The sequence below is a fragment of the Cucurbita pepo genome, chromosome 15 (assembly GCF_057944985.1).
Source record: "Cucurbita pepo subsp. pepo isolate OVF chromosome 15, ASM5794498v1, whole genome shotgun sequence".
In the NCBI taxonomy this organism is placed as follows: Eukaryota; Viridiplantae; Streptophyta; class Magnoliopsida; order Cucurbitales; family Cucurbitaceae; genus Cucurbita; species Cucurbita pepo.
In genome coordinates, this window is record NC_141812.1 from 10998665 (window position 1) to 11023428 (window position 24764).

Here is a 24764-nt window from a genome sequence, read left to right on the forward strand (position 1 = left end):
GTAACCTATCATCTTTAGAGGGTCGAAAGTAATTACAGTATCACTCAATGTCCCGATAGAATCGTTCTTGAAAACCAAACTCGAAAGTTAGAAACTCCTGTCCGTTAGCTCCAAGCTTTCGTTAATATGCTTTTACCTTTGGTGTTTGGCTGCTAAGTACCATTCTATCCATTCATCGTACAGTGAGCTGCTCCTGCGGCGAGAGCGGGTCGTTGCGTGCCGATCAGGGGATGAACTGGGAACGGCTCCTTTGAGGGCCTTCTCTAGGCATCGAATAGTCAACTCAGAACTGGTACGGACATGGAAAATAATCCTTTAAGGAAGATAAGTCAACCCGTTGACCGGTCAGATGAACAGCGCCGGTCAATCAAGAAGCAGCAGAAGCCAGAAGAAGACCCTTTTTCTATTTATTTTCCTTTTGCACTGTCCTCTCTTTCTGGGCCGATATGTCGGCTGCGGACTGAAAGCAAGGAGAGCGACAGGTCGTTCTAATTTCAAACCATCGTCATCATATGTGGAAATAAAAAAGGGGAAATTAAAAAACCCTTCACAAAACTCTTCTTGAAGTCATTCCATTTCAAACCCAGAAAGCAAAAAACAAGATGAACCCACTTCACTGGCACAAAGTCGCTGCGATTTCTGGTAATATCACCCTCGATTCTCCTGCTGTAGATTCTTGATTTGGATTTTGATTCAATTTCGGCGTTAAACAGGCGTTGCAGCTCTTGGATTGGGCACGTACGGTGCCCATGCCTTCAAACCCCAAAATCCGGCTTATAAAGAGGTTGATTTGCTTCATCTTTCGCTGCTTTGAATCGATTTGATTTTGATTGTTTTTTTTTTCCTGTAAAATCCTGTGAAGGTTTGGCAAACGGCGTCTCTGTATCATTTGGTTCACACAGCGGCTCTGCTTGCTGCCCCTTCGACCAAGAACCCTAACATTGTAAGTTTTCCCCCTTTTTTCATTCCTCGCGTTTGCAGCATCGTTTTTGGATGTAAATTTTCTCTCTCTGATCATTCTGGGCAAAGCTTATCGATATCCGAACTTTTATCAAACGATTATCCAACTCGACCTAACCTGAAAGTAGATCCTAATCTTAAGCTTTAGAGTATGGTGGAAATCAAAGCACTAGATGTTGTGTTTGAATGTTTTGAATTCATTCAGATCTTTTTTCTTTCCCTGGTATAAATTCTTCACATGTTAGGTGGATTCAGCTATAACATTCAAGCCCACAAATAAAACTTGCCATATGTGTATTACCCAAACTGTCTCGTTTTATTACCATTTGATATTTTGTTTTTGGAAATTGTGCTTATTTCATCTTTGCTAATTAAACACTTCAAATCTTAGTCAAATTCTAAATATATAAACAAGATTCTAAACTATTTTGTGGATTTTAAGAACATATGGCAAAATAAAGAAACTCATAGGTAGAAATTTTATAAAGTTACTTTTAAAGGTTACGAAGTAAGACCTAAACTTTTAGTTTTTAGACGTCGCATTGATTTGATGGAAATTAATATTTAAGCTTATCTACAAGTCTAGCTTCTTCCCATCTATATATATATATATATATATATTATATATATAGGGAATGAGAAAGGAGTTTGATAAAAAAGAGTTTGGGAATGTCCCGCTTAGTTAACAAACATCGAGTTTGGAGTCGGGGCAGCATGGATACGAGACGAGGGAAGTTCAGTTTGGAATCATTGTAGTTTTCTATCTTCATCTTACCAAATTGGAGAATAACCAAGGCCTTTCAGCGATTCGACGCGCCTCCCTAAGTTAGACGCTTTACCTACCTGACCTCAGAGAGAATAGAATGAGTTGCCCTAGCCCTAGTCTGACTAAGAGTTTGAATTGCTATGTAATCTCGTAGGGCGAATGAATTGCATTAGTGCGATTTGGCTAGCTAAATCGCCCCGCGAACAAATTGCCTCCTTGCTATCTTCAAAAAGAAATATATATATATATAGAGAGAGAGAGAGGTAAAATGGTACACACACATCATTTTATCTATGTCAATGTAAATGAACGAGGAACACACGTTAACAAATATTTTAAAAGATGAAGTTACTCTTCCAAAATTTTCCTAATATTTAAGTTGGTTTTGTGTTTTTCCCCTACTTTGATGGGTCCTTTGATGCTATCTTTATGTTTTTTTTTTGGACAGTTTGGAGGCCTTTTGACTGCTGGAATTCTTGCATTTTCGGGCACGTAAGACCCATTTTTTGTTCCATCTTTGATGTTTGTTTGGATCTCTCTCTCTTTTATTTCTATTTGATTTTGCATTCATGTGTCTAAGTTTCCATGATTTACCTGTCACAACATTTCTCAATCTGAAGCTGAATTCATATTCAGTTTTCTTTTGTCCTTTTAACTGATAATCCCAACATTTAATTGATATGATGAATTCATTATACAAAAGGGAGAATAAAAATCCCAAAAACACTTGATCGACTGATGAGTTAGAAAAGAAAAGCTGTTGAGTTGGCTGAGAAAAATTGTACATGAAGTGAGACTAGTAAGAAGCATGAGGCGAGGAACGATCACCGATAGGAGAAGCTATTGAGAAAAATGTGTACATGAGAAAATGGGCAAAGGGTAATTTATGAAGGAAAAACGTGTACGATGAGAGAACTTAGTGAGAGAAGTGAGAGATTAGATGAAGAAAGTTTGTCCGAAAGAGATCGATTATGAAGTGTTTGAGCCTAATGCATCTGATAAACCACACCCATTAGTGACTTCCTAGCAAAGCACCTAGTTATTAGTTGTGAGATCCCACATCGGTTAGAGAGGGGAACGAAGCATTCCTTATAAGAGTGTGGAAACCTCTCTCTAGACGCGTTTTAGAACCTTGGAGGGAATTCCTGGAAGGGAAAGCCCAAAGAGGACAATATTTGCCGTTTTTTTTTCCCCTTTATTGAATCTGATCCAAAAGGGCTTAAAGAAGGTATGTAGGACTGATTGAGCATAGAACAGGTTTGGACTCAATTGAAATCTCTTCCAGTTTCCTTTTAGCAGGTTCATATTGAACTCATATGTCTGTTTCAGAGATGTATAAGAATGTGTGCTTCCATTGCAGGTGCTATACTGTGGCCCTTCTTGAAGATAGAAAGTATTCTACCTTAGCTCCATTTGGTGGCTTTGCTTTCATTGGTGCATGGGCTAGCTTGCTCTTCTAAATTTACCCAGTTTCGATATCTTTTCGATTACTTATGGCTTCACGTATACTTCTGCACATATTCTGTGAAGAATTTCGATGTTTTTCGATAGAAGATAACCGAATCTCGTAAGCTTACTCATCTTCTTCCTCTTCCTCAGATTGTAAAAACGTGAAAGAATCCAAGTGCAGTATAAATGGAATAGTTCATTCATGAATTTAGAGGCAATAAAATGGTTCAGAATAAAGAGTAGATTCATTAAAATCTAGTTCATTGAGCAGAAAATTAGAGGAATTTTTTTTATTTAAAATGTAACTATTGGATATATTTTGTATGTAATAGATTTATGAACGATAAATTTTTCATTTTTTAATTTTAATTTTAATAAATTATTAGTTAATGTTAACTTAATACAAAACTACTAGACACAAATTAAAATTTTAAGGTCCTATTAGAAATAAATTTTAATTATATATTTAATTGGTTAATTAATTAAAATTTTAAAGTCTTATTAGAAATAAATTTGAATTATATATTTAATTGGTTAATTAATTTTTTTTTAAAAATATGTGCGTCTAAGAATCTATAAAATACAAAATCCATTTATTTAATAGATATGTATGAATTAATAGATAAATTATATTTATACTTTTAAGAATTAAAGAAGGATTAAATATTTGTAAATTTAAAAGTATAAAAATCAAATTAATAATTAAAAAAAAAAGGTGGACGGCGGATCGCAAGATGGTCAGTACGCTTGAGCACACTCGATCACTCCCATCTCCCGCCAGAGCTTCGTGCTTTCCGCGTTCATTTCTTCGCACTCCAAGCTTTAAACCCTAAACCCCGAAATCCAATTCTTCTTCTTCTTCTTCTTCTTCTTCCATTTTTCTGTGTAGTATTCAACAATGTTCTCTCCCGGGACGAAGAGACGCAATTCAAGCTCCAGAACAGGTCGAAGTTTGGCCCCGGCCCTGTCTGATTCTCCTATTACACCAATTTCTGCCGTCCGTAAGCCAGTTCTCGATAATCTGATCCCCAACCGCCCCGGCACCGGCACTCCGGCTCCTTGGGCTCCTCGCTTATCAGTCCTTGCAAGGTATTAGTGCCACCATTGCTGTATGTGTCAATCACGATTGCTTGTCAGAGCTCTAACTTTACTCGTTTCAGAGTATCGACTCAGTTTTTATGTTCGATTCATGAAACACAGTGGTAATTAAGTTCGTTTGTGCGAGTTATTGGCAGCAAGTTGATGAAATCTAACGGTTAATCATTAAACGGGGATTGCCCTTTTGGCGGTTTTCCCCGATGTCTGGTAATTGGAGTGGGTTGATGGGTTTTTTTAGTGGTATTTCGAAAATTTTTAGAACAAAAGTAATCTGACCAAGTATAAATCATAATGTGACACTTCTTTTTTTTTTTTTTTTTTTTTTTTCTCCTATTGATTTGTGCGAATTGAAAATGCTTGTAACATATGTGTTATGAATTGGCTCAATAGTACCCTTAGGATGGTATTAATATGAATGTCTTGCTCGTAAAATTATTTGCACCTCCTGAACTAACTCTGACCACAATTTCTGTTTTAATTGAAAGGTGCATTTCATTCATTCGCTTATATTTTGCTTCTTGCCTCATAACTTGCTCCAATATGGAGAATGTTTAATTTATTCTTTATATTTTCCTAGAATTTCACCAGTTAATAGAAGTGATAAGGAAGATGAGACAGATCCAGTTCGGCCTGTCTATGTTGGAGAGTTCCCCCAAGTGGTTCGTGATGAGCAGGCCAGTTTGGTACAGCAGTTTCCCACAAGTAATGATGTTTATTGCAGTAAAAAATAGTTTATAGTTCTTGATGCTACTATTTTCTTGGAAACATGATAGGCTTTTTTCCTTGCAGGTGGTGCAAGCGTGGCAGGTGGAATGGATGCCGAGACATCCCTTGCTTGGATTATATGCCGAGACAAGCTCTTTCTTTGGACATACTTGTTACCTGTGGCCACCATGAAATGTGTTGTTCGTGAACTTCCAAAAAGAATTTTAGACAGTAAAGATATTGGAAGAAACAACAATGATCATTGGTTGCTCAGCGTTGTTAGTTGGGATAGCCAAAATCAAAGTTCAAGAAAGTCAGTTAAACACCAAAACTCCGTTGCCATTATAATTTGTAATAAAAAAACAGGAGCTGTTGTGTATTGGCCTGATATCTTCTCAGATGGAGGAAGCACTCCAATTACCTGTCTAACATCTTCTCATGAGCCAGCGGCAATTTCATCAAAAACTTCAATTTTTGATGGGAAAAGCACTTCACTTGGAAATCAACGTCCGAATAGACCATGTACATTCAACTCTTTGATTGCCGCTGCTGTCCCTGATTCCCAGTACGTTTGTGTTGCCCTTGCATGTAGTTCAAATGGCCAGCTTTGGCAGTATCGCTGCAGCCCTATGGGAATTCAATGTACTGAAGTACCTCAAGATATATGTAGTTTTCGCTGTCAAGATGATGGTAGCTGTCAAAATCTTGTGAGTGATGGGTATCCAAGGTCTCTAACTTGGTCTCGTTCTCACCTTCAACTGGATAAATTTAACAGAAAGTTTTTGCTTCTGACAGATCATGAGATACAGTGTTTTTGTCTTAAACTTTTTCCTGATTTACAAGTGTCCAAGCTCTGGTCCTATGAAATTGTTGGTACAGATAGTGATTTGGGCATTAAAAAAGATCTAGCTGGTCAGAAAAGGATCTGGCCTCTTGATTTGCAGGAAGATGAACAAGACGCTGTCATCACCATTTTAGTTGCCACATTCTGTAAGGATCGCATTAGTAGTTCGAGTTATATACAGTATACCCTTCTTACCTTGCAATACAAATCTGGGGCAGGAATAGAGGCTAGTGGTGATAAGAGGATACTGGAGAAAAAAGCCCCAATACAAGTCATAATTCCAAAAGCAAGAGTAGAAAATGAAGATTTTTTGTTCTCCATGAGACTTAGGGTAGGGGGCAAGCCTTCGGGATCAGCCCTCATTCTTTCAGGTGATGGGACGGCAACTGTCTCCCATTACTATAGAAGCTCCACTCTGCTGTATCAATTTGACTTACCTTATGATGCGGGGAAAGTATTAGATGCTTCAGTGCTTCCATCTACGGAGCATGGTGAAGGAGCTTGGGTTGTACTAACTGAGAAAGCAGGAATATGGGCAATACCCGTAAAAGCTATTGTCCTTGGTGGAGTTGAACCTCCTGAACGTAGTTTGTCACGCAGGGGAAGTTCAAATGAACGATCTGTGCAAGATGACTCAAGAAGCCTCAATTTTTCTGGCAACATCGCGAGTACAAGAGGTAGTCTTGAGGTGCAGGATGTTGTGGATAGGAAAAAGGCTACTATGTCTGGAATGTCACATCGAACAGCTCGAGATGAAGAATCAGAAGCTTTGCTGCGTCAACTTTTCCATGATTTTCTGTCATCTGGTCAAGTAAATAACTCATTTGAGAAGCTGAAGAATTCTGGTGCATTTGATAGGGAGGACGAAACAAATGTTTTTACGCGGATGAGCAAGTCAATTGTTGATACTTTAGCAAAACATTGGACTACAACGAGAGGTGCTGAGATTGTGTCGATGACTGTTGTTTCTACTCAGCTGATTGACAAACAGCAGAAGCACGAGAAGTTTCTCCAGTTTCTTGCTTTATCAAAGTGCCATGAAGAGTTGTGTTCTAGACAAAGTATGTTTCGACTCATTTTTAATGCTAATTCTCTGTGGTATGGCTGTAGATATTTACCTTTAGATGCTGAACCTCTGTTAATTTTTCACCTGATATATGTTTTTTGTTATCTGTTTTTTATATTGGCATAAATGGTCTAGATGCTCTTTCTGTGTCTTCAGATGTTTATTCTAGGACAAGAAATTTCTATTTTTCCTGACATTGGTTGAAGTCACATTGGAGTTGGTTTGATTTGGGACTCAGTTTTTGTTCTTGGAATGGGAAGGTTATCTTGTGAAGATAGAATTTCAAATTCAAATTAAAGAACTTAAACTCTGGTCCTGGTGTGTAGGAAATTCTTTGCAAATTATCCTGGGGCATGGAGAAAAGCTTGCTGCGATGATTCAGTTAAGGGAACTGCAGAACACAATTTTCCAAAACCGTTCAAATGGACTTAGTTCCTTGAGTTCTAATTCAGAAACTCCTATGTCAGGTGCTCTATGGGATCTTATTCAATTTGTTGGAGAGCGAGCTCGCCGAAACACTGTTCTTCTAATGGACAGAGATAATACTGAAGTGTTCTACAGTAAAGTTTCTGAATTAGAAGAAGTATTTAATTGTTTAGAAAGGCAGCTAGATTATGTGGTAAGTGCAGACGAATCATATGCAGTCCAGAACCAGAGAGCTTGTGAAATCTCTAAAGCATGTGTTACTATCATGCGTGCGGCTGTGCAATATAGAAACGAGCATCAGTTATGGTATCCTCCATCTGAAGGCCTAACACCTTGGTACAGTCAATTGGTTGTGCGGAATGGGCTATGGCTCATTGCTTCTCTCATGCTTCAGCTTTTAAATGAAGTTTCTGAGCTTGATACATCTGCAAAATCTGATTTATATTGCTACCTGGAACTATTAACTGAAGTTCTTCTTGAGTCACATGCTGGAGCTGTCACTGCAAAAGCAGAGCGCGGAGAAAAAACTGAAGGTCTTTTACATGAATTTTGGAGTCGAAGGGATTCACTCCTCAGCTCTCTTTATCAAAGAATAAAAGATTCCGTGGAAGCTGAGCATAAGGTTATTTTATTGTGTGATGTGCTTCCTGTGACCAAGGTTCTAGATCTGAGTTCATATTGAAACACATGGTTTTGCAGGATTTTAGGGGAGATTTGGTGGAGCAAAGGGTAGAAAGCCTCAGGAAGCATTCATCACGTCTGTTAGCTGTTGCAAAACAGCATGAATGCTACAGCATTTTATGGAGTATCTGCTGTGACCTTAATGATTCAGAGCTACTCAGGAATCTTATGGTGTGTAGTTTTCTGTTATTTCAATGCTTCATTTGGTTTTTCAAATTTATATGTTATTCCTTATGTTATATGGTGCTTGCGTTTGATTGTTTATCATGGATGGTGATGCAGCATGAGAGCATGGGGCCTAAAGGAGGGTTTAGCTACTTTGTTTTTAAAAAACTTCATGAAAATAAACAGTTCTCCAAGCTTTTAAGACTTGGAGAAGAGTTCCATGAAGAACTCTTGATATTTCTAAAGGAGCATCCAGATCTTTTGTGGCTCCATGAGTTGTTCCTTCATCAATTTTTCTCCGTCTCAGACACTCTCCACGAATTAGCTCTGTCCGAAGGTGATGGACCTGTGTCACCCCCTGAAGTTGAGACAGAAGTCGAATCTGACCATTGTAATTTGGAATTAAAATTGGCAGATCGAAAACGCCTTTTGTACCTCTCAAAGATAGCTTTAATGGCAGGTATTGCTCATCTCTGGTCATGCATTAATCCTATCCTTTCCTGCAGTGCTTTGTACATTTCCTTGCTTGTGTCCTTTCTCAAGTTCTTAACATACTTATTTTGTGCATTGCTAGAGGACCTTTTTTTAAAAAACAATTTTATATAAGAAATCATCGTTTCGCATGAAGGGAGGAATCTCCCTCTCTCAATGCGTCAGTCAATCTTTTAGTCGACTAGCTGACTTCATTAAATATCAGAGTTCTTATCCAAAAAAATATTGAGTATCAGAGTCGATCTTTCCAGGATTCCTCATTAGATGTTGCTTGTAAGTTATGCCTACCTGCTCTTAGAAATGGACTCCCTTTCTAAGAGCATGTGTATTGCCAAAGTGATTCAATAGTTTTTCTCTGCTATGTGATTCTTCAATATTGGAGAAATACTGAATAAAATGTTTATTTCAGTATTTCTATCACTTAAGATATATCCTCTATGTATGTTAGTATCGTTCTTCTCTGATATTTAATGGTGATTGGCGGCTTCTGAAACCCGATTATTTTTATTAATATGTTCTTTTTATATAGCAGCAGCAGGTAGAAATACTGAGTATGAGAGTAAGTTGATGCGCATTGAGGCTGATGCAAAGATACTTAAGTTACAGGTTGGTTTTCTTTTTGAAATGGTGAACTTGATTGAACCTGCTTAAATCTTTACATCTTTGTCAGCTCGGATTTTTTAATGATTTCATCTCATCATATTCATATGATATGTACAGTTCTATAACTTCCGTTGAACTATTGAATTTTGTTTTATTCTGATCTTAAAACTACAGAACTAATGATGCTTTCTTAATGTTATGCTTTAGAGCACCAAAGGCAAAGTTGAGAATATCAACTAAATCTTAAACGGGGAACCAAAACTTCAATTACTTCACTTTTAACTAATAGAGATTGAAGAAGAGAAGAATTCTTCTCTAATTACTTGCCGTTCTGGAAACTGTTCATAGAATTGAGATTAAAAAAAATGCTGGTCTGGCCTTTGAGGCATGGAGACTACCCAAAACATTTGAATGTGATTGATGTAGCACTGTAGCTGTGTTAAACATGTTAGCTTAGAAGCATCAAGCTCTTTCTTCATTTGATCTTGTCCGTTTCCTGATGGTTCCACCTGATCCATTGTCTCTTATAGGAAGCCATTTTAGATCCCTCTCTCGCCATCGAAACAGAGCAGAAGCTCGACTGCGAGCTCCTCCATCCCGATCGCCTTATTCAACTGTGTCTCAAAAGCAAAAACCCAACACTCTCATTGATGGCTTTCGACATTTTTGCCTGGACCAGTACCTCGTTTCGTGAAACCCACCGAAAGCTTTTGGAGGAGTGCTGGAAAAATGTTGCAGATCAGGATGACTGGAATCAACTATATGAAGCATCAGTAGCGGAAGGATGGAGTGATGAAGAGACGATGAGAAACCTGAGAGAAACAGCTTTGTTCAAAGCTTCAAGCAGATGTTATGGACATGGAGCAGCAGAAGTGTTTGGAGAAGGAGGATTTGATGCAGTATTGCCCCTAAGACAAGAGAATCATGAAGGCTCTATTATGGTGAAAGACTGTGTAGGTTCTGTAGAGGCAATTCTGATGCAACACAAACATTTTCCTGAAGCAGGGAAGTTAATGGTGACTGCCATTATGTTGGGAGTGGAGGATTATGATAACAGAGTGGAAGATGATCCTATTTTAGTGGATTAACTTCTGCCTCTAACATCTTCCTTTTGGCTTTAGCATCTTCTTAATTCTGTAAATTCTTAGGGTTTCTAAAAGAAAGATTCTTTGATTGGGATTTGTTTTTTTTGCTTACTTTTCTTTGTTGTGCATCTTTACAAGATCCTTCTACAGTAATGACCTGACAGTTGTGAGACATGCTTGGGAAAATTGCTTCTAGATCTTTTTGTGTCTTAGAACTCGAAGCTCGGATTGGATAAAACGAACTCGTAGAGAACAACTTGTTTTGTACCTCAAAGTATGATTTGGGGAATTTGAGAACTTTGATTGGTTGATCTATAAAAATAGATTAGGAGCTACGAATAAATAATTTTGAAGTTGAAATATCATTTTTTCGTTGTTTTGTTTCTAAATGTTTAAAATTTAGTTTATTTACTGCCAAGTTTAAGTATATATTTGCATTGTGTTTTTAACTAATTTCAATAAAACTAGAGGTGTCTGTTAGTCGGGGTTGAGACAATTTTTTAGGCTTCACCCTATTTTTTAATTGTAATTTTTTTTCAATCCAATCAACTCTGGCTAGTAAAATATTTATTTATTTAGTGTTAAATATTTAATTGAAACTTTCATAAATAAATAATAATAAAATTATAAAGTTAAATAAAAAAAATAATTGTATCATTAGTAAGAATATATATTTTAAAATTATCAATAAATTCGAATTTATTGTATTAAACCTACCACTCACAAACTAGCTCAATTTATGAAATTCTCAAACAAAATTGTAAAAAAAATGTTATTATTAATTTAAAAAATAGAAAATAGATATAAAAGAGGAGGCGATGTGTCGGTGAAGGTAGTTATTTTTGTTTATATTTTAATTTCGTAAATTCTATTTCAAATGGTATTTCAAATTTGCAGTGTTCAATTTGTTCACGTAACCCCATATCGACTTCGCTCTCTCATTTCGTACGATCAAAACGCGTCTTACACAAACCAATTTTAAATTTATGATTTCATTTTTTAAATTCTCTTTTTACCCTCAATTTCTTACTAAAAATATCACAATTATTTTAAAATATATATATATATTTTTTAATTCTTTATTAAACTCCAACAAAAAAAATTTAAAAGAAAGATCATGTCAGGTAATTATTTATTTATTTTTCTAAAATAAGCCTATAAATAATATTTTTTCTCTAAAGTTTTATAACTTTTTTTGTTGTAAATTGTTTTTTAAAAAAAAAAAATTAATTTTTTATTGTAATTTTTCATGAACATTTTTTTAAGTTTAAAATTTAAAAGTTCCCATATATTTTTTCTCCCAACCTTAAAAAATAAAAAATGTATTATTATTATTATTATTATTGAAATTTAGGATTTTAAAAAAATATTTATTTATATATAGTTTGGTAATGGCAGTTAAATAAGGAGGGCTGGGGGGACGGTGCTAAAGAACAGTGGGAAGCTTCGGAGAAAGTGATCGGATATTACTGTAATTGGGTCCGCTTCGCCTTAAATATGGCCGTAGAAGTTTCAAAGCTTATTAGTTTTCTCCGGTAGATACATGGCGATGTTTCAAAGAATCGCCGATGATGGGGCTCAACCGCTTCTGGTTGGTACACCATCCAAACTGGTTCGCTTCCGGCAACTAGTTTTAAGCATACGCTTTGTACTCAGCCTGAGGCGAACCAGTTCGCCACCGCCGCCTTCGCCGTCGCCGCCGCCTCAATACACGGCTATTGACGTACATTTTGAAGACGAAAGGGATATCCAGAAGCAGCGTCTTAAGAAGATCGTGAAAGAGAAGAATTTAAAAGCGCTAAAAGACTTCGGCGGTGTAGAGGAGGCTGTCTCGTTTCTGCGTTCGGAATCGCTGCTACAGGTAACCATTTTTTCCTCTTCTTCTTGTAGCTACTTCACTAATTGTTGTTCTTCTTTTTCATTTGATTTTTGTTCCTTACGAGTATAGATCGATGCACAAACACTTCGTGGGTATGGATTCTGTGGCTCATTTCTCCTGTTTGTAAAAGAATTTTGCTGTTATTTATGGAACTCCTTAAATAGCTGGACAATCTTGTTCTTAGTAATTGCTGCTGGTTTGTCTTTTGCCATTGAATCATTAGAACAAGGACTTAAACATGGATGGCATGATGGTTTTGGTATACTCCTTGCAGTGTTCTTACTTGTATTTTTCCCTCCAATCTTAAGCGTTTACCGCAAAAGAGCTGAGGAGAAAGAGCTTTTAAAGAATAAGAACATCTTGGAAGTGACTGTGAAAAGAGATGAACTATGCCAAAGGGTCTCTGTTTCTGATGTTAGGGAGGGAGATAGAATCCATTTGAATAAGGGCGATCGTGTTCCTGCAGATGGGTTGCTTATAAAAGGCAAAAATCTGATTCTGGATGAAGTAATCAACTCCCACATCGATCCTAATCGAAACCCTTTTCTATTTTGTGGCTCTGTGGTTGACCATGGCGAAGGGGAGATGATTGCGGTGTCTGTTGGCCATGACACAGCCTTTGGAAAAGTGCTGCTTGAGCTGGTTACTCATCCTTCACAGGAGACGCTGTTCCAATCTAGGATGAACAAGCCATATCAATTCTTGGAGAAGTTTAGTCTTACAGTGTCTTTAACGATTCTTGTTGTAGTTCTAGCCCGTTTGCTATGTAAACACCATGATGATTACTACAATGATAGGCCTGAAACCAAGGGGAAATTAACGGCAGGCATTGTGGTTCAAGCCTTTGAAAGGATGTTCTTGAAGTTTGGGTCGAGAGCTTCCTTCTTGGCTACTGTTCTGTTAACCATGGTGATAGGATTACAGCATGGGATGCCATTTGCAATCACTCTGTCCCTCTCTTTCTGGAGAGAAAAGATGAGATCCCTCAAAGGAAACTGTCTGAATCTATCAGCTTGTGGAACTTTGGGCCTTGTTTCTGCTATCTGTATTGATATCACTGCTGAGTTATCATTTCACGAGGTGGAGCTCTGTGAGTTCTTTGTTGGAGAACAAAAGATCAACTCTGCTATGGAGTTTCATACTGATATTTCTCAAAGCCTTGAGCTAGCAGCTCAAATTTTATATTCTGATCCCAAGGTTTCTGTTCATTTAGGGAATGATCTGGTCCATTTCTTGAAAAACAAATTGGGAGCTCCTGATCAGAAGTTTGACATTATTGATCATAAGTTCTTGAGCTCAGAAAAGGGCATTGGAGCATTGGTGAGCAAACGTAGTGAAATGGATACAGAAGCGAACCTTTTTCATGTGCATTATTATGGGGATGCATCAAGTATTGTGAGTATGTGCTCACAATACTATGATATCAGAGGCATAGTTCACGACATAGAAAACGAAAAAGACGTATTCGAAAACGTGATTCGAGAGATGAAACAAAGAGGTTTAAGACCCATTGCATTTGCTTGTAAACAACGAAGGAATGATGATCAGTTGTTTGAAGGAGAATCAAAGCTGCTTGGATTTATAGGTCTAAAATTCTCACATGAAAAAACACTAAATGCCTTAAGGGATCTCCAAAACATTGGTGCAAGAATCATACTAATATCAGAAGATGAGCTTTTTGAGGCCATAAACATGGTTAATGGTCTTGGAACTCAGTGTGACCTCAAGAACAACGTGGTTGAAGGTGAAAGATTTAAGGAAATAATGATGACTGATGGAACTGAGAGACATGAGCTGATGAAGAACATCAGTTTTATGGGAAAGGCAACCTCTGAAGACAAGCATCTGTTAATAAAAGAACTGAAAGCTGAGGGGAACATTGTTGCTTTCTCGCCTGATTTGACATCAAGGGATGTTCCAACTTTGATGGAAGCTGATATTCGGATTCTCCAAGAACATAGGAGCAGTAAAGAATCTAGAATGGTTGGTGATATCATGTGTGAAGATGTGACATCCTTGAACCAGACACTAAAATCTAGCAGGTGCATTTATCTCAACATTCAAAAGTTCTATCAAATTCAGCTCATTGCTTCAGTGTCTGGGCTTGTGATAACCTTGGTCTGCACCATGGTCTCTGGGAAGTCTCCCATAGCCACATTACAGCTTATATGGGTGACTTTGATTATGTGCCTTCTTGGAGGCTTGATGATGGTAATGGAGCTGAATGATGAGGAAGTTCAAGCCCCTCTTCAAGGGAGGGATAGGAATCAATCTCTCATAACTGAAGTCATTCTGTACAAGATTGTAATCCATGTCCTATGTCAAGTGTTTGTTTTCTTGCTATTTGAGTACTTGGGACAGGAGGTTATGCCCCACATGGAGGAGAATGTGAGGCATACCATGATGTTCAATACCTTTGTGCTCTGCCAGATTGCTAATTTGCTTGCTGCTATGGGACTGGTGACGAACAGGGGAGCTTTTTTTAAGGCTGTGTTGCAGAGCCCGTGGTTTCTTGTTTCTTTGGCGACTGTGTTGGCTGTGCAGATGGTGGTGATTGAGTTTGCTGGCGGTGTTGTCAATGGTGTCAAGCTAAGCGCGGTGCAGTGGTCGAGCTGTTTCTTTTTTGCATCGCTTCTATTGATAGTGCCATAGGGGCTTGAACAAAGACATAGAATTACCACGAGATAAAGTCAAGTCACATGAAGTGAAGTTAAGTTTCATTAGGATTGGACTCTGGTTGCAGTTGTTTCATTTATGCAATAAGGGCTTCCAATTAAAGTGGGGCGACTTCATTTATTCTTAGATGACTTCATGACTTCATTTATTCTTAAATGGTTACAAATTTGTGATAGATGGTTAAATCTAAATTGATGATGTTTCTATTTTAAGTTTAAAGACTTTTTAAACTATTTGAATGTCTCGTGGAAGGTATATATAAAACAATGTAACATTGTTTTATTTGTAAAGTAGACTCGAATAATATTGTAAAAATAGTATTTATTCTTGTTTTTTTTTTATAGATTTCCACTCATAAGAAATGTTTCTTTCACCTCTCCAAGAGGTGAGATCTCGCAATCCACTTCCTTGGGGCCCAACGTTCTCACTAGCACATTGCTCGATATCTAACTCTAATACCATTTGTAAAAATTCAAGCTTACCACTATTAGATATTATCTGTTTTAGCTCATTACATATCGTTGTCGGCCTCACAATTTTAAAATGTGTCTACTACAGAGAGATTTTCGAGTGTTTTATCAATCTTCTATGCTCCACACCACATAGGCTTTGTTGTCTATGCGAGCGGCCCATTATAAGGAGCTGATATAGTACAACAGAAAACTTGTGGCTATGGGGGCGGCCCCACCAATATCTTGGCTGCCACTTGGCTTCACGAAACGCCATAAATTATCTGCATGAGAATCTGGGTTTGAGCAGAAGGACCAATAGGATGCTGCTGACGTGTAGTAATCCTAATCCACTATATCTTTCCATCTCCAATATAACCTCCATTTTCACTACTATCATCCTCGTCCAAAACCAGCCTTCAGCCCCCCTTAAGAAGTTTCACACAAATATGGCCACCTCTGCTATCCAACAATCCGCCTTTGCAGGCCAGACTGCCTTGAAGCAATCCAATGAGCTTGTCCGGAAGGTCGGCGCTTTCGGTGGCAGCCGCTTCACCATGCGGCGGACAGTTAAGAGTGCTCCACAGAGCATATGGTAAAGTCCCTTCCATTCTCGCTTTAGCGGTTAAAATGTAACAACTTAGGCCCACCGCTAGCAAATATTGTCCTATTTAGACATTTCTTTTTGGGCTTCTCTTCAAGGTTTTTAAAACGCGGTCTGATAGGGAGAGTTTTTCACACTCTTAAAAAGAATACTTAGTTCTCCTCTCCAACTAATTAGTACCTGGATATTATTTTCTGCATCTTCATGCCCCAGGTTGTCTCTTTGGCCATTTTTACCTTGTGCAGTAATGTATGGTGTTTTCCTGCAATGAACATGATAAGTTAAAAAAAGATCAGTTCAATCAGCACAGTCCATTTTAAAGATGTTTAAACATTTATTGAATTGAATTGTGAGCACAGTTAAGTAGGAGGATTAACCCAATTGAGGAGTAAATTTTCATCCATTGGTGATCTAAGAACACAGAATTGTAATTCAAACGCCTGATTTCTTTACTTAACAGGTATGGGGCAGATCGCCCAAAATACTTGGGACCATTCTCTGAACAAACACCATCTTACCTGACTGGAGAGTTCCCTGGTGACTATGGATGGGACACAGCCGGTCTGTCAGCCGATCCCGAAACATTTGCGAAGAACCGTGAGCTCGAGGTGATCCACTCCCGATGGGCCATGCTTGGTGCATTAGGTTGTGTCTTCCCTGAAATCCTTGCAAAGAATGGTGTCAAGTTTGGTGAATCAGTTTGGTTCAAGGCTGGTTCTCAGATCTTCTCTGAGGGTGGTCTAGATTACCTCGGCAACCCAAACCTCATCCATGCTCAGAGTATTCTTGCAATCTGGGCATGCCAGGTTGTGCTCATGGGCTTTGTTGAAGGATACCGGGTTGGTGGCGGTCCCCTTGGTGAAGGACTAGACCCAATTTACCCAGGAGGCGCCTTCGACCCGCTCGGATTGGCAGATGATCCAGATGCATTTGCTGAGTTGAAGGTGAAGGAACTAAAGAATGGAAGGCTGGCAATGTTCTCCATGTTCGGATTCTTCGTCCAGGCTATTGTCACCGGAAAGGGTCCTGTTGAGAATCTCTTTGACCATGTTGCAGATCCTGTTGCCAACAATGCATGGGCTTACGCCACCAACTTCGTCCCCGGAAAATGAAGAAACATGTCGTAAAAAACTCTGTTTTACCATGCTCAAAATTCTTATGTTTCCTGAAAATCTTATGCTGTGGACTCCATTAGTGCTGATGTAATTTCTCTAGTAGAAACATCCATTGAAGTTCAAAGTTCTCTGTGCTATGTCTTCTTTTCACATATAGAATTTCAGCATGCATCTTGGCAAATGTTGCGTCCTATTCACAGTTTTTTTCCCCTAAAAAACACAGATTGATTGATGCTAGGAAACATAAGAGGTTGAAGAAGAATTTCAAACTGAAAACCTCATATAGCTTTCCAAGAAAGACCTACTATGCTCATTGCTTAAGATATATTAACTTGCAACGGTCGAATTTACCTGGAATCATGAGGACAAGGAACAGGAATTGTAACCTCCCGGTATGTTGTAGTCAGCCTCACGGTGTGCCTGACTGACAAATCTGCCATCTCCACGGCTTTCCCTTTTGCATACTGCTCCTCAAGCCTTCAAATGCCGATATTCGCTTGGGCTGGCTCCGAGGCTCTATCCTGACTTTTCATTGCTTCTTCCCAACCTGCACTTTTTTCTCATATCGTGCGCGCCGGGCTGAGTACATAGACGAGGCGGTCACAGGAATGAAAGCGCATTCCCTCGTGCTCTGGAACTCCTTTACATTGGTTGAAGAAAAAGGTTCAATCTTGTGAAACCATAGTGTAGGCGAAACCTGACAGCCTGCCTAGAGTTTGACCTTCTCCGGTCCTGGAAGGAAAACTCACTGAACTTTCCTTCCCCCAGCGGGATAAACACGATGCTAGTTGCTCAAGCAGGAAGGAAAGATATATCACCAAATAAGAAGAGATGAAGTCACCAAAAATCCTTACAAGAACATGACCCACTTTTAAAGTGATGGAATCGACTCCCATCTCTGATAATGATCTCACGGTTATAAATATCAGAAATAAGTTTAGTCACAGCATGGCAATCGTTGCAAATACGAAGATTCTTTATAATGCGGATAGGACTTCCATGGTTGATATTAAGAAGACCAAAAGCTATAGCTAACCTCTCACTGTGGGTTTCAAGTTCTGCTTCTTTCTCATTGTCCTCCTCAAGACATAACAGAACTTGAGTCGTGTCGGGAACGTGTCCCGCTACATTCAACTTCTCTTTCATCTCACGCAGCTTGACGTAGATCTCTTCGGTTTGAGGATGTGACCTATCTCCCACAATGAATTCATGGATTGAACCTTGATGCTCAATGGAACTGCATCCTGGATCCTTTCTGATTCCTTTTTTCTTCATCATTTCTCTAACTTGACGAACTTTTTCCCACAAGCCAGTTGCAGCATACATGTTCGAAAGAATAACATAACATCCAGTAGTATCCGGTGCTAAATCCATCAGATGATGAGCAGCATATTCCCCCATTCTTGTGTTACCATGTTTCCTTGAACCACTTAGCAGACTCATCCAAATTACATAGTTTGCTTTGACGGGCATTCTCTCTATGGTATCCTTCGCCTCTTCAAGGTATCCAGCTCGACACAGAGCATCGATCAAGCAACCGTAGTGTTCAATAGAAGGCTCGATTCCAAAATCATCTGTCATTGTTTTGAAGTACCGACGTGCCTCTTCGGCAAATCCTGCATGACTACAAGCATTCAACACTCCAATGAAAGTAATAGCATGTGGCTTCAACCCAGTTCTGCACATTTCATCAAATAGCTCAAGAGTTTGCTCCACCAAACCATGCATTCCCAAGCCTACAATTATAGCCGTCCAATGCCCCAATTTCTTATTGGGAATAGACTGACAAACTCTGAGGGCATCCTTAATGCTGCCACACTTGGAGTACATTTCTATCAGCGATGTGCCGAGCACACCGTCTGTTTTGAATCGATTTTTCACTATATAGGAATGAACCCATCTTCCATTCCCAAGACTAGCCAATCCTGAAGCTGCAGAAAGAGCTCCAAGGAGAGTGGCATGATTGGGTGATATATCTTCTGTCAACATGACCTCAAACAGCTTCAAGGCTTGAATGAACTGCTTGTTCAGCTCATATCCAGTGATCATTGAATTCCATGAAACGTGGTTTCTCTCTGGCATCCGATCGAATAATTCTCGTGCCATGTTAAACTTCCCAGCTTTCATGTAGCCATTAATCATAGCATTCCAAGATACAGAATTTCGAGTAGGCATTCGATCGAACATGTCTCTAGCAGCCTTGAGCTTCCCACTTTTAGAAAGCCCATCAACCAGAATAGTCCATGAGAAATTATCCTTCTCAGGCATTTCATCAAACAACTCCAGTGCAAGTTCAATTTCACCACATCTAGCATACCCATCAATCAAAGAATTCCATGATACTACATCCTTATCTTCCATTCGATCGAACACTTTCCTACACAGCTCAATCTCACCACATTTAGAATACATATTAACCAAACTACTCAAAACAAACTTATCCACACCAATCCCAATTTTCAATATCAACCCATGAATCTGTTTCCCTTCCTGTAGTGCACTCAATCGAGCACAACCCTTTAGAACACAAGGCAATGTAAAAGAATCAGGCATAAACTCACAGAGCAATTTGCAGAACAACGCAATGGCATCATTTGAACGTTGATTCTCAATGTAGCACTTGATGAGCATATTCCAAGAAACCAAAGTGGGTTTTCGAATCCAGTCAAAGAGGGACTGAGCATATTCGAGATTGTTGATTCTGGGATTTGCATAGAGAGCCAAAAGACGAGGAGATATGGAAGGGTCATTCAATGAGCCTGTTTTGAGCGAGAGAGCGTGGAATTGCTTCGCTTCTCGTTCAGTTTCGCAGCTTTGAAGAGGAAAATGAAGGTTGCCAGGGAGAAATGGCTGGAGGGAGTGTGAAAGTGTAAGAGACGCCATCATAATTCTATTGGATCGAACCAGAAATCAAAGAATGGAGCTCCGTTATGAACACCCAGATGAGATCATGATTAAGAAAACCCCCTTCGAAAATTTAAAGATATTTAAAAAAAAAAAATATATATATATATATATATATATATATATATATATATATATATATATATATATATATTAATTATTTTTTAAAAAATATTAAATTTCATTAAAACTAATAATTTATTTTTTAAATACAATTTCGCTCGTATATTAAAAGTAGGAGCATTTTATTTTTTAAAAAAGTATTAATAAAAGTTTTAAAAATCTAAGAATATTTTTAAAGGTTTTCCAAATTAAAAGATATTTTAATTTTTTTTTTTTACAATATTATTTAAAATTTAGAGATATTTATACATAATTTTAAGTTAAAAAAATATTTTATAAACAGAGATATATATTTTTAATTTAAGCGCAAAATAAATTCTAGATCCTTCGTCTATTCACGCTGCCCAATCCCCATTGCTATATAAATCAAACTCTCCACCAGCCGCTCGTATCATTCACTTCGTCTTTTCGGCTTTACGGAGCTCCCTTCTTCGGGGTTTATCCTTTTCCGATCTAAGCTCTTTCATCTTCATGGCTGTTCTCTTCGTTCTTCACAGATTTATCACAGAGTAATCTCTTTTGCAGATCCGTTCCTGTTTTTTCTCTTTGTTTTGTGAATTTATTTTGAAATGGATGTATTTGAGGCTTCATAATCTGGTCAGTGTGGATTTGATCTGTTCCCATTTGACTCGTTCCCTTGAAGCAATATCGATCGTGATACTTTTTCTCAATCTCTCCCTTTGCTTTCTCTTATAGCGCTTGGGAGAACACTGGAGTAGCTACATCTTCTATTATCTTTCTGCTTTCTCTTCATTTCGTTCTGAAATTTCTGATTGAAACGATTTTTATCTTCGCAACGGTGATGAGCCTTTTGCAGACCTGTAATGATTTGCGAATATGATCGCAATATCATACGAACATCTAAGGGACTGAGTTGCTTAGTTTTCTTCGACTTTTTTTATTTCTCGGTTTGATTTTGATTTCGATTCTTTAAATTCCTTTTAAATCAGAGTAAAAACCCTAATGGAAAAGCGTAATGAGCGCTGAACACTCGACAACGGTTTGTTACCGATTGATTACTTTTCCAAGATGAATACCGGTTTGGTTTCGACAATCAAATTGGAGGCGGAAAGAATCTTAGTGACAAACCCTAAATTCTTCGGGCTTTATGATTTCCAGTGAAACATAATTTATTTGATGGGCCTTAAGTTTGTATTGAATTACAATATCTATGTATAATATCGATTCTTCCGTAAATGCTTTGCCTATAAACTAATTTAAAAATTAAATGGAATAGAATTTGAATTTTTGTTTCGATTCAATTGTTAAATCGGTCTTCCAGAGTTCCAACTTAACCAACCTATCATACTTCTAATATAATATAGTCATCAGATATGAACTTTATCATTTTGGAACTACATTAATTTGATTGAGATGGCTAAATAAGTAATATTAGAACTACGTTAATTAAATCACTCCTCGAAATTTGTCTTTGTATCATGTTTAAACAAAATTAAAAATTTTGTTTTAATGGGTGTAATCGAATACAATTACAAATAATTTTATGAACATGAGCAATATACGATCTTCTATCATGCCACAACCCCACATACTCCTGCTCTTCGCTATTCCCCACAGAACCCGACCTCGTATGTGCCTCCATAGTCTGCTTTCTCTTCTGGGTTCTCACCAATCCCTCAATTTCTCATCTGAGCTGTTCCCTTTTTCTGTCCATTTTCACCCACCACAGACCCTTCCCCTGATAAGGTCACTAAAATCTCCATCGTGCTCTTTCCAGTCCCAGATGGGAATGTAGTTCAGAGCTTCTCGATTTGAGACCCAAACTCAAGCCCCATTGCGTATTGAAGATCCATGAAAGCACACCAACACGGGTTCGGGCTTGTGCTTCTTCTGGATTTGGAAGAGGCATTTTGTCAAACATATTATGTGTTGCTTTTTGTCGATGTTGAGTACGGCATGTACGGCATCGTCTTATGCGCCTGCACACCATGTAAGAATTCTAATGATCAATACATGTAGGAATGATCAAAAGGGGGTAATTCAGTTTTTGAGTGAGATAATGTCAAATTTTTCATTATGATACTTGTCTAGATGCATTTACATACACCTCTTTGATTCTTCGGCATTATATCGATTTGGGTTTTGATTCTTGACATTTAGGAATGCTAGTCTGGCACCTCTTTGATTCTTGAGCATTATAGTACATAGAGGTCAGAGGAAGCCATGAATTTGCTTGAAGAAATGGTTGAGAAGCGGATTGAGGCAACTATATACACATACACCATTCCAATAGTTTCATTATGTGATGGCTCGTCGTTCTAGTGAGGCAGTAGAGCTTCACTAATCAGTTTGTGGTTGCAATTGGTCTATATCACAAGATGTTGGCTGATGGATTGGTTCCGACATCTGATGAGGTTGTCTGGACAGTGTTTCTTGTGTCGGATAGGGAAATTATTATAGGTTTATAATCAAGCCTTTTGGTCCAAAACAAAGCTATAAGACTTTAGACTCAAAGTGGACAATATCTATGGTCGAGAGTCAAATGGAAAATTTGATTTATTTGATTCCAAGTTTGAAGCTTCTTCATGTCATGGAATCAAGAAATTGCACTCTCAATTTCCAGACACATATTATGTTGGCTGACGAGGTTGTTTGGACAGTGGTTCACTTATTTGAACAACCAGTGTTTTCAATCTTCCAATATAATTATGGACCTTGGTATTACGGGATCTGATATGTCAACCAAGTTAAGGATAGAAGACTATTGCGAGTGAGTCCCGATCATGGGTTTATAAGTGAGGAATACTATCTCTATTGGTATGAGGCCTTTTGGGAGAATCTCAAAGTAAAATTATGAGAATTTATGCTAAAAGTCTGTTTCCATCCTTAAATGCTCTCAAATGCTCTCAAAGGTATATGTTCATATCATTTCAAACTCTGCAATGTTCTCAGATGTGCACACTGTCGATAACCATATATATTTTGAAATTTTTTTGCAGAATATGTTGATAGCAATCATTCAGTGGACTCATGAGGCAATTTGAGGCTTCTGGGGTTAAGTGAACATTCCCTTGGCAGGTAAGCTTTCCAGCAGATATTGATTTGGGACAGTAAGGACATGTTTAGCTGATGGGTAATCTTCCTCCTCCCTCCTTAATAATTGTGTCATCGTTAATTGTATTATTGTCCTTCTCTTTCATGTATTATATTGAGGGGCCCTGATTAAAGTCATCTTTAATGCAAAATATTCCTCCTGAACCTTGTCTTGTCCCTTGATTCTCGCTTCCCCTGTCCCTCTCTACACAACCCCATTCAAAAGCCATGAACAAAATATAACTTATGGAAAATATTGATCGAGGGTAATTTAGAGTTACTTACGGTGTCTATGTAATATGTTTTAAGGTTTATTTAGTGCCTCCTCTTTGTGAGTGAGTGAGGGAAGAATAAGCGGAGTTTAACGTATTAATAAGCGGAGGAAAATAAACTTAGGATTTCAAGAACCAAGTTACTTTTTACCGTTCTATATAGTTTAGAATGCATGCTTATTGATAAGGTAAGGAATCACTACAAGAGAAATAAGATTCGGATTATCTTGTTGATCGAATATCGAATATCTCAAGCAAGAACATTTGTTTGAGATTTGAATCACGTGAATGATTCTTGTTGATCAAATATCTCGAGGCAAGAACACTTGTTTGAGATTTGAATCACTCCACAAGCAAGATTGATCGTGTCGAACTACATGCAACTTAGAATTGCAAATAAACTTGGCTAAAGCACAAATGCTCTTTACTATATTTTTCAAGTCTCCGCAAATACAACATACATGACTTTATATAGCCTCAAAATGAAACTATTAGTCTAACTTACTCTAAATTGTATAACATGGAACTTCATTCTTCTTCAATGTGGCATGAATTGAAATATTTTTTGATAATTTCAACAATATTTTTTTCACATCTTTATTTAAGCATATTGTATGATTGATGTCTCTTGGTTCATATTACTTATAATCATTCAAGCAAGACATAATCGATCTTGCTTGTGGAATGACTCAAAACTCAATCTATTGTTCTTGTCTTGAGACATTCGATCAATGAAATAATTCAAATCTTACTGTGTAGCGATTCCTTGTCACAAATGCTGCATCTTCTTTTCAGCCATGACTGTTCTAAATGACACAAACCATTACCTAACCTATTATTCCTCAAGCTTCCTTCCAAACGCTACCATCCATCATTGGTTTGGACTTGTTACACACATTTTCTTTCAATCAAAACCCCTTTTCCCTAATATATTCACCAACCCAACTCTCACTAGAGCAGCATTAAACTCTTGCTATTTGGATTTGCTTTCAAGGCAGCTGATTCTCCTCTGTATGATAAGACCAAAACATTCTAATCCTATTATAAGTACACATTCTCCAGCAGTTGCAGCAGCTTAAACTCGACCGTCGTCATCGACCCTTTTGAGCGTTATGCAGATGAGTAGGCATAGTAGTGAGCCCGCCATGGTTGGTACCTCCATAGCTTTGTTACAAGAAAGGTTCAGGCAGTTGCAGAAAGATAAGGTAAGGAGGGAGAAGAAGGAGGTTGTTAAGCTGTTATCCGATTCAAATAGCTTGTCAACCTCAAGAGACTTGGCCTTCAATTCCCTCTCACTTGGCCTGAATTTGGGTAATGCCTGTAAGCAAGTTGATAGCCATGAAGGCAG

At 38.0% G+C, this 24764-nt stretch overlaps 5 protein-coding genes, 1 long non-coding RNA gene and 1 other non-coding gene across 9 annotated transcripts; 6 read left to right on the forward strand and 1 right to left on the reverse strand.

Annotated features, from left to right (window-relative positions):
- Nucleotides 1–484: 484 nt before the first annotated feature.
- On the forward strand, nt 485–3382 carry LOC111811836 (uncharacterized). Its single transcript, XM_023698878.2, has 5 exons — nt 485–642; nt 714–784; nt 863–943; nt 2175–2218; nt 3087–3382. The coding sequence occupies exons 1-5, from the start codon at nt 603–605 to the stop codon at nt 3184–3186; spliced, it is 336 nt and encodes a 111-aa protein (XP_023554646.2). The 5' UTR covers nt 485–602; the 3' UTR covers nt 3187–3382.
- Nucleotides 3383–3908: 526 nt separating this feature from the next.
- LOC111811633 (Nucleoporin, Nup133/Nup155-like protein) lies at nt 3909–10512 on the forward strand. Of its 3 annotated transcripts, none has more exons than XM_023698578.2 (8): nt 3909–4264; nt 4851–4975; nt 5063–6883; nt 7215–7936; nt 8014–8166; nt 8278–8620; nt 9182–9258; nt 9786–10512. In XM_023698578.2, the coding sequence occupies exons 1-8, from the start codon at nt 4074–4076 to the stop codon at nt 10341–10343; spliced, it is 3990 nt and encodes a 1329-aa protein (XP_023554346.2). In that variant the 5' UTR covers nt 3909–4073; the 3' UTR covers nt 10344–10512. The 3 variants fall into 3 exon arrangements, with proteins under 3 accessions (XP_023554346.2, XP_086974027.1, XP_086974028.1); XM_087117901.1 differs by having other exon boundaries at nt 3910–4264; nt 9185–9258; XM_087117902.1 differs by having other exon boundaries at nt 4124–4264; nt 4862–4975.
- A 1240-nt stretch (nt 10513–11752) lies between these two features.
- LOC111811642 (putative calcium-transporting ATPase 13, plasma membrane-type) lies at nt 11753–15224 on the forward strand. Its single transcript, XM_023698594.2, has 2 exons — nt 11753–12201; nt 12289–15224. The coding sequence occupies exons 1-2, from the start codon at nt 11884–11886 to the stop codon at nt 14869–14871; spliced, it is 2901 nt and encodes a 966-aa protein (XP_023554362.2). The 5' UTR covers nt 11753–11883; the 3' UTR covers nt 14872–15224.
- Nucleotides 15225–15735: 511 nt separating this feature from the next.
- On the forward strand, nt 15736–17244 carry LOC111811758 (chlorophyll a-b binding protein 151, chloroplastic). The gene is made up of 2 exons (XM_023698784.2): nt 15736–15939; nt 16409–17244. Exons 1-2 carry the CDS (start codon nt 15794–15796, stop codon nt 17058–17060), a joined length of 798 nt encoding a protein of 265 aa, XP_023554552.1. The 5' UTR covers nt 15736–15793; the 3' UTR covers nt 17061–17244.
- LOC111811664 (pentatricopeptide repeat-containing protein At5g66520) lies at nt 16994–20016 on the reverse strand. Its single transcript, XM_023698654.2, has 2 exons — nt 17415–20016; nt 16994–17273 (listed from the first exon to the last, which is right to left on the reverse strand). Exon 1 carries the CDS (start codon nt 19947–19949, stop codon nt 17901–17903), a length of 2049 nt encoding a protein of 682 aa, XP_023554422.2. The 5' UTR covers nt 19950–20016; the 3' UTR covers nt 16994–17273; nt 17415–17900.
- Nucleotides 20017–20365: 349 nt separating this feature from the next.
- On the forward strand, nt 20366–23309 carry LOC111811857 (uncharacterized). Its single transcript, XR_002817619.2, has 2 exons — nt 20366–22963; nt 23051–23309. It is a non-coding gene; the product is annotated as an uncharacterized LOC111811857 (long non-coding RNA).
- LOC111776529 (small nucleolar RNA SNORD25) lies at nt 20883–20969 on the forward strand. Its single transcript, XR_002812263.1, has one exon. It is a non-coding gene; the product is annotated as a small nucleolar RNA SNORD25 (small nucleolar RNA).
- Nucleotides 23310–24764: the final 1455 nt, after the last annotated feature.